Source organism: Microplitis mediator, chromosome 5, assembly GCF_029852145.1.
Source record: "Microplitis mediator isolate UGA2020A chromosome 5, iyMicMedi2.1, whole genome shotgun sequence".
Taxonomy (NCBI): Eukaryota; Metazoa; Arthropoda; class Insecta; order Hymenoptera; family Braconidae; genus Microplitis; species Microplitis mediator.
This window is the reverse complement of record NC_079973.1, coordinates 13045252-13062691: the sequence shown is the minus strand read 5'-3', so window position 1 is coordinate 13062691 and position 17440 is coordinate 13045252. Positions and strand designations below refer to the sequence as shown.

The following is a 17440-nucleotide window of genomic DNA, read 5'->3' as shown; positions in this document are numbered from 1 at the left end:
TATATTAAAGAGTTTATCGCCTCAGAGCAGGAACAAAAAATCAGTTTAGTCTTAAATTTAGAATCTAAACCAATCAGTTGTTACAATTATTAATTAATTATAATTTTAATTACAAATTTAAAAAAAAAATGAATATTAGTTTAAGCCGTAATAGTTTAAAGCTTTTTAGTTTTTCAAAAATAAAGTCTATCAAGTGCAATGCTCGGAGTTCATCTCAGTATTACCCAATTGATGAACATATTTTCGGATTAAATGAACAGCAAAAAGAGGTTTATGTTCTATCACTTATTTATTATACATTTAATAGATAATTATAAATTATTTTTATTTATTTTAGTTACGAACGTCTGTTTTTAATTTTGCGCAAAAAGAATTAGCCCCGAACGCTTCTCAAATTGATAAGAACAACAATTTTGATGATTTACGAGTGAGTTATTTTTTATTTTTATAAGTGATTATTATTTTATTGTTTTTTAACGTTAATATTATTGACGTAGAAAATTTAAAATTAACTGTATTTTATTTAAATATATTCTCATATTTTCTGTTTGTTAGTTACACATACATTTACTATCTATAAATAAATTCCAGTTATTTTGTAAGAGTTTTGACCTTTTGATATTTTTGTTGTAGGTAATTTCGAAATAATATATTGTTTAGAAGAAACTTTAGAATAAAATTTATCGAAAAATCTATTTTAATAACAGATTACTTAAATATTAATTAATACGAGCAACCTGCAGTCACTACGTGACTGCCCAAAGATCACTACTAAATTTATAGAATACGCAGAAAAAAGGATTTCTCGCCGCAACAAAATTTTAATTTGCACCAAGAAATTTTATGCATTATCAATTAAATACAAAAATTGTCTTGGGGCGAGAAAAGATTTTTTTGCTCAAGAAATAATTACTTGCACCGAGTAATTTTTTCTAGTTCTAAATAAATTTTTGTTTTCAATTCACAATGCAAAATATTTCTTGGGGTAAGTAAAAATTTTCTTTAGGCGAGTAAAGATTTTTTGTGTCAATGAATCCTTTTTTTTTCTATGCACACTTTTTTGGCTTTGAGAAGCTTCCTAAAACCAAAAGGGAGTAGAAAAATCTGTCATTTGGGAATAAGTACCGCGATATAAATAATATAGGTATATATTCAGTGACATTCAGTCATATTTAGTGACAGAATAATTAAAGTATTAATTTATTTAAAGAAAATAAATACGATCGTCTTTTTCGTCGCGTAATTTAAATGTAATTCGAACGATATAGACAAATCTATTTCTCTCAATACTTGGCAATTAAAAAGAGTTTAAACTGAAAAGGCACAAATTCAAGTCGAGACCTATCTAATGATACCAATTTCAATAATATTAACTAATTCTATCATATAGATATGGCGGGAACAAAATTATCCTTATTCTCTTAATAGTGTAGATATAGATAAAATTCTTAAGGGGGACCACTAGTGTGACCGCCTGGAAAAAACGATGATTTTTAAGAATTTTTTTAAAGAAAACTACTGTATGGAATGTTTTAATCTTTTAAGGATATATTTGTGGATATATAATGAATACAAGATAAAATTTTTGTATCAAAAAATTCAAAATTCAGTGAGTTATTCACAATCTCCCAACGCTAAAAAAAAAAAAAAGTTCCCCCCGCTGCAGTGATAGCGACCGTCACAGTGATGAAATAAAAAAACCAAAAAGTTTATGAAACTAGAAGGTATTTTCCGTACCATGACCCTCGGGCTAACAAAAAATTTGAATTTTCACAAAATGGCGGAGTTTTAAAAAAAAATTTCAAATTTTGCGCGAAAATTTGATGATTTTTGGCCTGACAAAATTACATTTTTGATTCGATCAAAAAACTGGAGGTCCGTGGTACATGAAAAAATATATATAAGACACTGCAATTTAAATTAAATCAATCGGATGATTTGCCTTCGAGTTATAAGTGCAGTAATTTGGAAAATTCATTTTCGAAAACCGATAAGCGGCTGCTCTTCAGATGGCTGTAACTTAAAAAAAGTATTCGAGATATGGACTAGAAATTGTAGTGTTATTTTTGAAGGTATAGACTATCGAAACATGCAAAAAAAAAATGACTTGATTTTTCAAAATTTCACACTAGCAGTCCCCTTTAAATTAATAAAATTTTTTTGTAACCTAGTTACTAAAAAATTTTATATTTCAGTCATTTTGGAAACAACTTGGTAATCTAGGTCTGTTAGGAATTACAGCACACCCCAAGTATGGAGGTACAGGTGGTAGTTACTTAGATCACGTAATCGTGATGGAAGAATTAAGTCGTGCTTCCGCATCTATTGGCTTGAGTTATGGCGCCCACTCGAATTTATGCATCAATCAGATCCATCGAAATGGAACAGAAGAACAGAAACTCAAGTATCTGCCAAAAGTAATTGACTAAAAAAAACTTTTTATTTTATTTAATCCATTAAACAAATTTATTTATTTAAATAGTTATGCAGCGGCGAACATTTCGGTGCATTGGCGATGTCTGAATCAGGATCAGGTTCGGATGTTGTCTCAATGAAACTTAAAGCTGAAAAACACGGAGACTACTATATTTTAAATGGTAATAAATTTTGGATTACCAATGGTTCTGATGCTGATACTCTTGTCGTTTATGCCAAAACAAATCCTAATGTTGATAAACCACAACATGGGATAACAGCATTTATTGTTGAAAAAGGTACTGAAGGTTTTAGTACAGGAATTAAATTAGACAAGCTTGGCATGCGCGGTTCTAATACAGCCGAATTAATCTTTCACGATTGCAAAATACCTGGTAAATTGTTTCAACTATTTATAATTTTCAAATTTATGTTTTAACTCAATTAATTCATTTAAATAATTACAGCTAAAAATATATTAGGTGAATTGAATAAAGGAGTTTACGTTTTGATGAGTGGATTAGATTTAGAAAGACTTGTTTTAGCTGGAGGTCCACTTGGGTAATTATTATTAATCATCATGCAAATAATTCTGATTCACTTATTAACATTACGTGTATGTTTTATAGAATTATTCAAGCGTGTTGTGATATATCATTCGAATATGCTCACGAAAGAAAACAATTTGGCAAAAGAATTGCCGAATTTCAAATGTTACAAGTACATCTTATTTATTTTAACATCTACTCTTTTATTATTAGATCTTAATTTTATAGTAGGGTCGTTAAAAAATAAATTTTCTCAGACACCCCATGAAAAGCTTCTTTTTAGAGGAAAATACGTGGGGAATTTGGTTCTTTCTTTTTCAGTAAAAAGAACACGAGCCTCGGGACGATCGAAGTTCATTTTTCGATACAGTTGAGGTTTTTTTTTAAATATCTCATGAAATATGCAGATTAAAGGAAAAAATCACAGATACAATTTTGTAGGAATTTAAATTCTTGACAAAAAAGGTCATGTTCATTTTTTTTGCAGGATGTGTATTTATGAAGATATTTTAAAAAAACTTTTTCAGATCTCATAAATTGAGCGTTTCAAGAATTACAAATGTTGAGAATAACATTTTTATGAGTATATAGAAACTATATCAAGCGTTAATGATTGATATGTTACGAGTTACGAAGTTGTCTATATTTAAGAAAAAACTTTATTTTTACTTTGATAGAAGGATTTCTTAGTATTTAAAAAATATTTCTTAGTATTTAAGAAATATTTCTTAAATACAAAGAAATATTTCTTAAATACTAAGAAATATTTTTTAAATGCTAAGAAATGATGTTTAAGAAATGATTTCTTAAATACAAAGAAATCTTCTTAAATGCTAAGAAATCCTTCTATCAGTGTAACATTCGTAATCCTTTAAATGCTCAATTGATAAGATCTAAAAAAGTTTTTTTAAAATATCTTCGTAAATACACATTTTATAAAAAAAATGAACATGATTTTTTTTGTCAAGAATTTAATTTCCTACAAAATTGTTCCTACGCGGAGAGAAAAACATGGGAATTTAATCAATTTTACTTGGGATAAATTCCCTTGCGACATAGCAAATTTTAATTTATCAATTAGGGAAAAATTAGAATATAACCATATTTTGTAGGAATTTTACCCATACACTGTAAAAAATTCGCGGAGTGAATGCGGATTAAATCCGGAGTGAATGCGGAGTGAATGAATTTTTAATTATTCACTCCCCTCGGAGTGAAATTCACTCCGCAGGGGAGTTTTCGCGGAGTAGATAATTTTTTATTAATTTAATCCCTTTCGTGAAGTTTTGTAGATATTATTAATAAAAAATAACTCCACTCAATTAAATCGAAGTAAAAACTCGCGTATTACATAATTGATCAGCTGATACGCACACACATACGCACACACATATTTAGACACACACGCGCACTCGCACACACACGCACGCACACATTTGCACACACACACATTTGTACACACACGCACATACTTGCACACACGCACACATTTGCACACATGCATACATGCACACATTTGCACACACACATTCGCACACAAGCACACATTCGCACACACGCACACAAACACACCCAAACACACACATGCACGCAAACACACACTCGCGCACACACACACACACATATTGTTTAGCAGTTTCATATAAATTAATATAAATTTATTTAAGTATTAAAACTCCGGACCGGAGTGAATTGGGAGTGAAATAAAATCCGCGTCACTCCGCAATCACTCCGCTAAAAAAAAACTCCCAATTCACTCCGCATGCGGAGTGATTCTTTTTAAATCTCCGGCACTCCGAGTGGCGGAGTGAATGCGGAGTGAATTCGGATTTAATTTCAATCCGAATTCACTCCGGATTCACTCCGGATTTTTTACAGTGTATATTATAGGAATATCTTCTATATTACCATTGGAAAAATTTCCATGTAGATATGGAAAAATTCCTCTGTTAACATTTTGCTGAAATTCTTTTATTGACATGGGTATTTTTACTATGACAGTATAGAAATTTTTCCCCATGTTACCGGAGTAACTTCTTCTATGTTGACAAGGGAAAAATTCCTCTGTTAACATAGTAAATATTCCTATGTTGACATAGTAAAAATACCCATGTTGGCATGGGAAAATTTTTCATTTCAACATAGGAAAAATTGTTATGTTGCATCGGAAAAGTCCACAAGAAGCTAAAACCACACGGAAAAATTGAAACCCGACTGGTTCGTGTGCAGCACACGACTGAGTCGTGTGCAAGAAAAAATGAGGGCAAGCACACGACTGGTTCTGGTGCGCACCCGAACCAGTCGTGTCTAGTACCGTACTCAGTCTGGTGCAGCACCCGAATTGCAGCACCGTAATCAGTCGTGTGCAGAACAATACTGATTCGTGTGTGCACCCGAACCAGTCGTGTCTAGCACCGTACTCAGTCTGGTGCTGCCGATGTTGCCATTCGGGTGGCGCACCAGCCTGAGTACGGTGCTAGACACGACTGGTTCGGGTGCAACACCGTACTCAGTCTGGTGCTGCTCACGACTCATTCTGGTGCAACACCGTAACCACTCGTGTGCTACACTCGAACAGTTACTGTTCGAAATTATAGTAATCTATACAGTTACATGATTGACAGTATGATTTTTGCAATTTTCACCAGCAAAATTTAACACTGCCTTTTAGTAGCGTTCACGATTATTATATAAAAGAGGTTTCTATGATAGGAATTAGATGAAAAAAATTGACTTAAACTAACTAATTGTAATTTAGATTGTTTGTCATTGAAATTTATTCATATATGAATATGAATTGCAAAAATTGCAGAAATCATACTGTCAATCATGTAACTGTGTAGATTACTATAATTTCGAACAGTAACTGTTCGAGTGTAGCACACGAGTGGTTACGGAGTTGCACCAGAATGAGTCATGAGCAGCACCAGACTGAGTACGGTGTTGCACCCGAACCAGTCGTGTCTAGCACCGTACTCAGTCTGGTGCGCCACCCGAATGGCAACAACGGCAGCACCAGACTGAGTACGGTGCTAGACACGACAGGTTCATGTACACACACGAATCAGTATTGTTCTGCACACGACTGATTACGGTGCTGCAATTCGGGTGCTGCACCAGACTGAGTACGGTACTAGACACGACTGGTTCGGGTGCGCACCAAGTGCTTGCCCTTATTTTTTCTTGCACACGAACCAGTCGGGTTTCAATTTTTCCGTGCATAAAAATACCCAATATTTTGGTCACTATTATCATTTAGGCCTTAAAGCGATAAAATAGAGTCGTGTGAAGGTTTTAAGATTTACGAAAATAGAATTTCAGAGTTTTCGAAAAAATTCTGTGGAATTTAACTAAAATTTTTTTGTAGCACCTACCAATGAACAAATGTTAACATTTGACAATAGAATCGTCAACGTATAGGTCTATAGAACCGTCTAAACTGAAAAGAGTTTTGTACTTAACTGAACCCCTTTCTATGACAAGGAATAAATATAAAGGTTTTTATTAAATAAAACCACATACGTAAAATTTTTTATCAATAAATCAATCTAGGAAGCTTTGTTATTTATCCGAATTTGACGATTCATTTCCACAAATATTATCACTATTCTTGTAACGGTTCAATCTGTTAAAAGATAAAACAGTAATGTTTACTAGGGTTTACAATATATATTATTGATTAAATAAGTCAAATACTTTATTCAATCCACAAAAAATTAATTGAACTATTTTTACAATTATATATAAACATTTGGTCTAAGTATTCGAGTAGTTGTCGGAATTGAAAGATTTCAATGCATACAATAATCACAATTGCTCTCCATATTTTATTTAAGTACTTTTGATAAATTCACTCAACACTTCGAGAACGAAACTCACTGATGAAAAGAACCAACTGATTGTCAGTAAAATTAATGCAAAGGTGACAACTTTAAATTCTACCAGTCGGTAATAATTTTGCATTAATTTATCTTCGATTACTTTAGTTCGGTTTATCCTATTCTACGATAATCCAACTCTTCCAAAAATTCGAGCATTACATCGAAAACACATTGGTGAATGCGCATGAGGACACTATTAACGCGATCATTTAATGGCCAATTATTACGCATCGTCAGTGATGAAAAACCCTAGCGGTTTTGGTGCCACCGTGGGAACTCGGAAAAAACTCGACAGAAACTCAATTATGACACGGAGTTTTGTCCGTGTTTTTGAAGAGTTTTGCCAGTTTTCTCTTGGAGTTTCGTTGGTGTTTTCTTGTAGTTTTGTCGGAGTTCTTTGGGTGTTTCCTTGTAGTTTAGTCGGAGTTTCCACAGATTCTAGCGCTTTTAGCGCCACCGTAGAAATTCGGAAAAAACTCGAGCGAAACTGGCTGTAACGTGGAAGTTTCGACGGTGTTTTCATGGCAGTAATGCGGTATTTTTGTATACAGTTACGACACGGAGTTTTTGCGGAGTTTTGTTGGTGTTTTTACTGACTTTCGTTGGTTTTCTCTCAGAGTTTTATTGGTGTTCTCTTGGAGTTTCGTCGGTATAATCACGCAGTTTTCTTGGTGTTTTGAGGGAGTTTTTCATGTGTTTCTTTGTAATTTAGTCAGAGTTTTTACGGATTCTCGCGCTTTTAGCACCACCCTAAGAATTCGGAAAAAACTCGATTGAAACTGGAACGAATGAAATTATTTAAATTCGTTTCAATTTGGATAAATTCTGATTTTCCTGCCGAGTTAGACAGAATTCATTTTTAAGTTAGGTACCGAATTAACAGAATTTATTTGAATTACATAGAATTAAAAATTCGATTCTGTTTAATTCGATCGAATTCAGTTGTTTAATCAGGGTAACCAAATTCATAACTTATTTCCATAAATATTTTCACTATTCCTGTAACAGTTAAATCTGTTAGGTGACAAAGTAACATTTATATTCACTAGGGTTATTAATTTATATTATTGACTAAATACAGCAAATAGTGTGATAAATTCACAGAAAATATATCAAAACATTTTTATAATTTATATAAAATTTTGGTTCAAGTACTCGTTTAGTTGTCGAAATTGAAAGATTTCAATGCGTATAATAATTACAATTGCTCTCCATATTTTTTTATAAGTACTTTTAATAATTTTGTTCAATGATTCGATAACAAAACTCACTAATGAAAAGATCAAACCGATCGCAAGTAAAATAAATGCAAAGGTGACATCTTCAAAGTCTATCGGCCGATAATAACTATGCGTTGATTTATCTTCTCTTATACTAAATATGCGATCTATCCGATTCAGTGCTCTTTTCCGCCATTCTCCAAAAACTTGTGATTGGTGTAAACGCATGAGAAAATTATTAACGCGATCCGCCAATGGCCATCTCTTACGCATTGGCAGTAATGGGCCATTAAACTTTAAAGCATTCGCAGGAGAGTGTAATTTGTATTTAGCAATTAGGTAATTTAAATTTAATCTGGAATCAATACAAGCAATAGATTCACTGGTGCCGATATAGTCAGAACATGGTCCCCCGTCAAATATCGTTTTATTTAGCAATAATGGATCTTCAATATAATCGATACGTACAGAAGGAGCATAAATTACTGTATACCGCGGATCTTTTAGATCATCTAGAGTCTCGACATTTTTTCTGTACACGAGTTTTGTCAAAAATGCCGCAAGATGGCCAGAAAATGTTGCCTGCATTATCAAAAAATATAGAAATATTACGGAAAAAAATAGTCGCATCTTTGCTGTGTCCATTCGGGTGTAAATCGAGTTATTTACCAGCAGTCTCAGGCACTCAAAAATAGCAAACGATAATCTTGAATTTTTTTTTGTTCGGGTTGATAAATAAATAACAATAAAAACCATTAGCAGAATAATTGTTGTAGCAATGATGGTTAACCAGCCGTAGAAATCAAACATTTTTTCCAATGGTGTCATTAGTCCGCGATTGTGGGTCACTATAATATCATGACTAAATTGTAATGGGTATGACAAGTAGTAATAATTGTAAACAACCATCGATCCAAACTCCACCTGATATAATACTAAATCTACTGAACGATGATGCAGTAAAATCTCTATTGGAATCTCACATTCCTCCATTTGACTCTCAGAGTCAACATAAGTTATATTCAGTGTTACATTCAGACTTATCATTAACAACGATCCGATCGTTCCCATGTCTCGACCTAATTTTTCCTCTAGATAATCATAATCAGTGTATATAGTTAATTGTTCATCAACAGGGCCACATGAGTCTTGTGATGATCGTAGTACTTTTATCGCGTAGCCATTCAGATATTTCGTTCGATCAAATAATATATTATCACATATATTTGGAGCTATTTAAAATAAATATTAGTTATTATACTCTTCATAAAAGACATTGAAAGTAGGGGTGTGCGAATCATATTCGAATCGAATAGTGGCATTCGAATCGAATATTCGAATAATTCGAACTATTTGAATAGTTCAAATAATTACCTTTTGTTCTCAAACTACTCGATTTCGATGAAAAATTAACTTATTTGGGTGTATTTTACTTAATTAGAATATTTTTTTCATAACTCATTACTAAAATAATACAAATTTGACCAAAAATTGTTGACCATTGTTGTTAAAAAAAAGTGCAATCTGGCCATATCCAAAACATCCTATGGCAAAATTGTCGTAAAATTTCCAATATAAAATCATCTGCAGTAAGTATTTAATCTGCAAATTTTTTACCGTATGTTATCCGAACTGTGCATATATGGTTCAAACTCTGTAGTTCATGACAGTCACATCATTGAACAATGTTGTAGCAGTCAAAATAAACGCTTATTTAATAAGTTAAAAGATAAATACATTACATATTACAAACGACTGCCCTGATTAAACAACTAGATTCAACCAAATTAAACCGAATTAAATTTTTAATTCTATTTAATTCAGATTAATTCTGTTAATTCGGTACTTAACTTAAAAATGAATTCTGTCTAATTCGGCAGGAAAATCAGAATTTATCCGAATTGAAACGAATTAAAAAAATTGTATTCGGTTTAATTCGAAAATAATCCTTGAATTTCTGGTTTCGACTCTGAATTAAACTGAATTAAAAATTTTTAAATCGGTTTAATTCTGTTTAATTCGAAAACAATTCTTGAGTTTCTAGTTATGACTCCGAATTAAACTGAATTAAAACAAATTCGAAATTTTTAAATCGGTTTAATTCTGTTCAATTCGAAAATAATCCTCGAATTTCTGGTTCTGACTCCGAATTAAACTGAATTGAAACGAATTCGGAATTTTTAAGTCGTTCGCAAGAACCGTATGAATTCTTTTCTTAAGTCAACCTTTTCAAATCCAAGAAACTTCTACTTCGCCCAGGGATATTTTGAGCTTCATTCTTGCCCATAAAAAACTTTGTTGGGTTGAGAAAAGTTATCCCGAGCTAAGTATACCTTTTGTCCTGTGTACACAGTCAACAGCAAAGATATTTATAATTACTATAATTTGTTGTCTTGAACAAGACATTGGTAAGGAAAAATTAAAAATTGTTAACAATATTTGTCATTTGTAATGTTCGGAATATTTTATTGAATTTCAAAATCGTTAGGTTGAATACATAAATATTTCTTATAGCTATTATCATTATCAAAATTCTCAGATTTTATACATATATACACTAATTGTTCTCTTATAGCCGATACTGGAAAATCTATTATATTTTCTGTAAAACTAGTAATTATCCACATATGCTCTAGATTAGCTACCGGTGTAACATTTAAAGTTTCGACTTGCATGTGTGCATCTCCATTTTTACAAAAGAAATTACAAATTTGCACCATCTGTCTATCATGCAATATTACATAAGAGTTATTTGTTTTGATTGACTTTGTATACAACGGTATCGTAGACTTTAGCTCCAAAATTACACTGATGATAACTAAATGCTGAACTACTTCCTGAATCATTTTCACTGTTTAATAACACTCTATTATGGTTAGTCCGTACACCACCTTTGGTGATCAATTTTTTTTATTAATTTGCTCCCTACAGTAGTCCCAGGCTAAGGCATTAGATTCACTAAGTAGTCTAAGTTTAGAAGTATTGTATCTAAGCGTACGGCAGACCATTTGTTTCATAGCGCCATTAGGACCACTAACTTTCAATTTTAACTGAATATAACAGAATTAAAATTTTTAATTCGGTCGAATTCGGTCTTACCAAATTTAACAGTATATAACAGAATTAAAATTTTTAATTCGGTTGAATTCAGTTGTTTAATCAGGGTGTCGATTCAAAATTTATCCAGAGTTAAAGTCACATTAAACTTTTTGTCAACATTTTTACAATTTTGCAAGTTATAAAATTTTTAAAAAACTAATTATCAAAACTGCAAGATTAATAACGAAAATTGAAGCTTATTAAATAAGCTTCATGATGGACTTAACATAAATAGTATACTCCTTTCTGTTCAAAAGTTATTGCATGAAAATTTAGTCAATGATGATTTTTTTAAAAACAGAATAAATACGTTGAATAAAAATTTTCCTTTTGTTTACTAATTAGTTTATAATTTGATTTAAACTTTAATTATTTGAATAATTCAAACTATTCACATAAATCGAACTATTCGATTCGCCTCGAATAATTCGAAGTTTCGAGTATTCGCACACCCCTAATTATAACCCATCAATTTTAACTCAAGTTACAGATAGTTTAATATTAAACTCCTGAGGTTGTGGTTTCAAATCCCGTTCTCGGTATTTTCGTTTCGTTAAATAAATAAAACTTACCATTCAAATTAAACCCAATTTCTTGGGAGTAATGACCTAAAAAAAGTCTCCAGTGACCGTGATTATCATTCAAATATATCTCATCGATTTTAAACCAAAACGGCGGTGCATAATCAGCAAAAGAATTCAATGTTACTATATCAATTGTTCTCTTTAGTTTCTGACATTGAACAATAGTATACTTTACAATTTTCAAACTCAACTTGATAATCACGAAATACCTCTATTACTTTCCAGGAATTATCTTTGTCAAATACAAACATTGTCTCGATTTTTAGTAAGGGCTCTGATGTTGTTTTCGTATACACTGAAGGAAAACTGCCCAGGTAGAAAGTCATCAATGGAATTAGCTTGTATTAAGCTAATTTTATCAGTTTTAGCCTAAAATTAGCCAACAAACTATGGTTAACACAAGGTTAGTTGGTAACGCTTTGTATCGCTAACATAAAGCTTGCAGTTTTAGCTTGCATAAACAATTTAGCTTACTATAAGGTTAAAAGTATATCTTATTCTTAGCTAGAATAGATTTGGTAATTTAAGTTTGAAAACATGTTTACAGAGAAAAATTTTTTATTATTTTTTTTTTTGTACACAAACATCAGATATTGGGCATTAAATGTGTAGTGTTGTATATATTTTCCCTAGCGGTTTTGACGTCACCGTATAAACATTTATCTGAAAATAATAATAATATTTATTTAAAATCATAAAATAATTAATAAGACGATTTGAGGTTATGCATTACCTTAGATGTAAATCAACTACAAATACATTTCAGAATTATTCTAGTCACATTCAATAGAGAAAAATATATAAGTTTTATTAGTATATAAATTATAAATTAACTTTTGTTTGTTGAAATATTTTAAACTTACCCTAATAATAGTGCAATATCAATAATAAACTTTGATTATAACTTGCAATCAACCTCTGTCTAACAAACAAGCTTCCAAGTAGATGGCACTCTTTACTGCCGTGAAGCTAAATTCATTATTAGTCAGTAACCCTAGCGGTTTCACCGCGACGGTGAAAGCACGGTCGAATTACGGTGTTTTTACCGTGAAAACACGTCTTCCGTGTTTTGACAGTGAAGCGGCGGAGATTCGACGGTGAATTTACGGTGGTTTCTGTGCAGTCACGCTACTATGTACCGACCGAGTCCACACTGTGTTTTTACGGTGGTTTAAGGGTGTTTCGAAAGCGAGTTCACAGTGTTCTGACGGTGAATTTCCAGTGTTTTCATAGTGGTTTCACAGTGGTTGGCAGTAATTTCCACGGTGAGCTCACGGTGGTCCCACGATGGCCTCACAGTATTTTCGCGTGGATTTTTCAGCGTTTTCTCTGTGGTAGTTCAGTATTTCCTCGTTGTTTTCACTATGATTTCATGGTGTCTTCACCATTGATATATTTTTTTCTTATAGTTTCCAAATCTCTGTCAATCATATTTTCTTATTTTCTCAGTACTTTTGATAATTATCTTTTCTAAAGTGTATTGTTAAATTATTAAAATGAACAAAGCTTATCATTTTAAGTTATCTTATCAATATGAGTACACAGAAAAAAGGAATTTCTTGGCGCCAAAAAGTTGCACTCACCCCAAGAAAATTTTGACTTGCCCTAAAGAAATTTAAGCATAATGAATTGAAAACAAAAATTTTTTTGTGGCGACAAAGAATTTTCTGAATTCAAGAAAAAATTTTTTTAGGCGAAAATAAAATGTTATTGCGTCAAAAAATTTTTCTAGTCCCGAAGTGAATTTTGTTTTTATTCAATAATGCAAAATTTTATATAATTGAGTTCTAGCAAATTCTATTTAATAGCGATTTCTGAGTAAATATGCCGCGCAGGTTTGTGAATCATTATATTTTGTAATATACTTTAGATACGACTAAATAATGTAACATTATTCGAAAAAAATGATTTTACAATGATTCATAAATCTTATAAAGTCTATGAAATTTTTCAATTTACCGCATTCATAAATGTTGTAAAGTACGCAAACTTTTTTAAAATTTTTGAAAATAAGCTAATAAGATCATTAGTGAGATAGTTAAGGACATTTCGATGTTTGAATAATGAATTTAGTTATAAAAAACTTAGATTTCAAATTTAAAATATTGTATGGTTAAGTTTGAAAAATTTTAACTTCTCATTTACATAATTTACCAAAAAAAGTATTTATTGCCCCGCTACTAGTGGGTATACCGGTATTGGTCTCGTTACCCTATAAACAATTATATAATTGAATGTAATACAAATCAGAAAATCAATCATTTATTAAATATCTTTAATTTTCTAAAGTTCATTTGTGCTTATATAAATACAATCAATCCCCACAATCAAGGGTGTGATTTGGCACAGTGGATAGCAGATCAGACTTTGAATGCGAAGGCGCTGGGATCGATCCTCCGAGTAGGCGTTAATTTTTTTTTTTTTTTTTTTCGCTATAAAATTTATGGACGCATCATGAAACGATGAGCTGACTGTGGAAATACGGTGAATTCACGGTTAAAAAACTGTCAAGCCATCGGAAAGCCGTTGTAAACTCACCGTGGATATCGCTGAAAACCACTGTGGAGCGCACCGTAGTTTTACGGTGGTTTCACCGTAAAACCACCGTGAGATTACTGTGACCTTACGATCGAAACACCGTGGAAACACTCTTTAAGTGCAATGGAAACGCGGTCGGAATACAGTGGCGTGACTGCACGAAAAATACCGTGATTTCACTGCATTACAACCACGTTTTCACAGTCGTTCCACGGTGTTTTAACGGTGTTTTTACTGTAAGGTCACCGTGGCGCTAAAATCGCCAGGGAAATTACTGATTAGTCAGTAAATTTATTCAAAGCTACTGATCTTTCAGTAAATTTTGTAACCACTGAAAAAATCAGTAACATTTTTACTGATTTAACTTAAGAGAGTAAGGACGTTCTAAAAAATTCAAATTTTTTTATTATGAGCATTAAAAACTTGTGATTCAATAAATTAAAAAAAATCAAAACTTACTTGCTTAGTATATATTTTTCTTTCTATATGTTGCAAATAAAATTGAACTTATTCATTACTTATAATCAATAACACAAAATCCTAATTAACCTCAAACTTCAGTTTTCATTGTACGCTTGGAGTAATGTTAGCAGATAAGGTAGTTTTAAGTTTAGAATCCAAGCTTAGAACAAATCTTATCATATGCGTGGAAAAAGAGCTAACAGCAAGGTATATTTGAAGGTTAGTTACACTCTGAAGACTTGTCATTGAATTCATCCTAATAACAACCTAGAATAAAGCTTACAAAACAAGACTTAGATGTTAAGCTAAAATAAAGCTATTTTGAAGTTTCAAACTTGTCCAACTAAGACAATTTTCTACCTGGGTGGTAAAGTTATCGACAATCATTACAAGAAATCTTATTTCTTGATGCGCTACTACTTCATTTGTTATGTCGTATTCATAAGTCATAACAATATCACTAATTCTATTCGGCACTTGAAAATTTTCACCATTTGCCCAAAATCCGATTGTTCCTAACTCCATTTCGCAATTTTTGAACAAATCTCTCTAATTGTACAAAAAATAATAAATTATCTAATTAATAAGCCGATTATTTATGTAAATTTATTTACCATAAGATTGTTAAATAAATCAACGCCATGTTCTAACGCGACTTCTATTTTTCCAATAACCAAATTTTGAATAATACAAACGATTATTATTGCTATTAATTTCGTCATTGAAAGTATTATTCATGCACTTGTAAGTGCTGACTAGTAAGCTTTGAGTTTGAATCCTTACTAAACGTTTTCGGGCTTCAGCATATGCGTTAATATTTTATCGAAATGGTGATATTAATCAAATGGTAAATAAAATAAGAAAGACGCACCCAATATTTATATTTTGTTACACTTTCATTCATTTATTATTTATCTAAGATAAGTGACCAGCGAGTTTTTTATTTTTAAACATTTCCTCAATTTTAAAAGCTTGTCAGTCTTCAACTTTCCTGCAAATTTCAGATCACTCGATCAAATAGACTCTGAGTTCATTAAAAATTAAAAAAAAAAACTTTTCTCTAAAGCTTAACTGAAGCTTTTGATGTTAAGAAAATCAATTGTGAAGATGATAAGAAAGAAAAAAATCGAAAAAAAAATTTTGAAAAAATCAATTTTTATGAAAACAAGAATTTTTTCCAATAATTAATGTCAAAGCCAGTCTTGGCCCAGCCTTGGTAGAAGTTTGGAATGATAATCTCGGGCCAAGCCTGGTTGCCATCGACGAAACAAATAAATTTGATTAAAAAAAAAATTTATTATTATTAACCTAACAGAGTTTGTGATCATCAACGTTTAAACTATTTAAGTGAGGTAAATAATGTGAAAAAAACGCGATGAAAATTCTGCTGGGTTCTGGGCGCGAACTGCCATCCTTCTGATTGCTGGGTCTAAACGGTAGCTACTGGACGAACCTCCTAATGTTGAACTGACACTTTTATATGATCTTCTTATTCATTTTACTACAACCACTCAGTTTTATGCAATATAAAGAGCAATTTAATTAATATTTTCGATTAAGAAAAAAAAAAAAAACAAATAAATTATTTCGTATTATTTTTATTATAATTTCATAATTTTTTTAAAATAAAATTTATTAAATTTAATTGATTATTTATCAAGAACCCAGTTTAAAATTCCACCAAATTTCCCACGTATTTTTTCCCTAAAAAGAAGCTTTTTTTGGGGCGTCTGAGAAAATTTAATTTTTAACGACCACCCCATTTTATAGTTATAAAAAAAATTATATATTTATATAAATTTTAGGCAAAGATAGCTGATATGTATACTATTTTGAGTGTAAGTAGAAGTTACTTATATTCCGTAGCAAGAGCTTGTGACGCCAATCATATAAATCGTAAAGATTGTGCTGCAGCTATTCTCTTTTGTGCAGAAAATGCGACGAAAGTTGCATTAGATGCTATTCAAATACTGGGTAATTTTTTTTTTATTTTTGTACTATATATATTTTTTTTTATTGTTACAAATAATTTAATTATTCAAATAATTTTAATAACTTAAAATTTTTAAAACAGGGGGAAACGGATACATAAATGATTATCCGACAGGTCGTTTATTAAGAGACGCAAAATTGTATGAAATTGGTGCAGGAACTAGTGAAATTCGAAGATTAGTAATAAGTCGAGCAATTACTGAAGAGTATTCGTAAATAAAAATATTTTCCATGTAAATTAGATAAAGTTTTTTTTATATCTTAGTATTTTATATTAAATGATCTGTTATTATATCTTTATATTTAATGTATATCCCTGATTAAAAATACTCATTGAAAAGTATTGAAAAAGATGAGAATTGAATACTTTCGAATAAATCCTATTTCACAAGGTTTTCATTTGGACATAAAATTAATACTCTTCAATTATATTGAATCTAAAAATAATATAAGAATTTCTAAACTTCCAAAGAATTGAAAAAGATTCTAATAAATTGACAGTTTTTAATCTTTCTAAATCTTCGTCAATACCAAAATAGCTCCATATTTCGGGTTAAAAGTTGGATTGAAAAAGATTCAAATAAATTGACATTTACAATTTTTCTGAATACTTCTCAATAACGAAATAATTTCTCATTTCGGGTCACGAGTGCGATTGAAAAAAATTCAAATGAATTGACAGTTTTTAATCTTTCTGAATT

The 17440-nt window shown here is 31.2% G+C and overlaps 1 protein-coding gene across 1 annotated transcript; it reads left to right on the top strand.

Moving 5' to 3' along the window:
- Nucleotides 1–17114, top strand: LOC130668645 (isovaleryl-CoA dehydrogenase, mitochondrial). Its single transcript, XM_057471029.1, has 8 exons — nucleotides 1–269; nucleotides 338–427; nucleotides 2196–2417; nucleotides 2483–2810; nucleotides 2883–2976; nucleotides 3045–3135; nucleotides 16553–16721; nucleotides 16822–17114. The coding sequence occupies exons 1-8, from the start codon at nucleotides 129–131 to the stop codon at nucleotides 16953–16955; spliced, it is 1269 nt and encodes a 422-aa protein (XP_057327012.1). The 5' UTR covers nucleotides 1–128; the 3' UTR covers nucleotides 16956–17114.
- The last annotated feature ends 326 nt before the right edge of the window (nucleotides 17115–17440 follow it).

Coding starts and splice junctions, on each gene's coding strand:
- LOC130668645 (XM_057471029.1), top strand. CDS start 129: ATGAATATTAGTTTAAGCCGTAATAGTTTAAAGCTTTTTAGTTTTTCA. Junction 2,418..2,482: donor AACTCAAGTATCTGCCAAAA/GTAATTGACTAA, acceptor TTATTTAAATAG/TTATGCAGCGGCGAACATTT. Junction 16,722..16,821: donor AGATGCTATTCAAATACTGG/GTAATTTTTTTT, acceptor TTTTTAAAACAG/GGGGAAACGGATACATAAAT.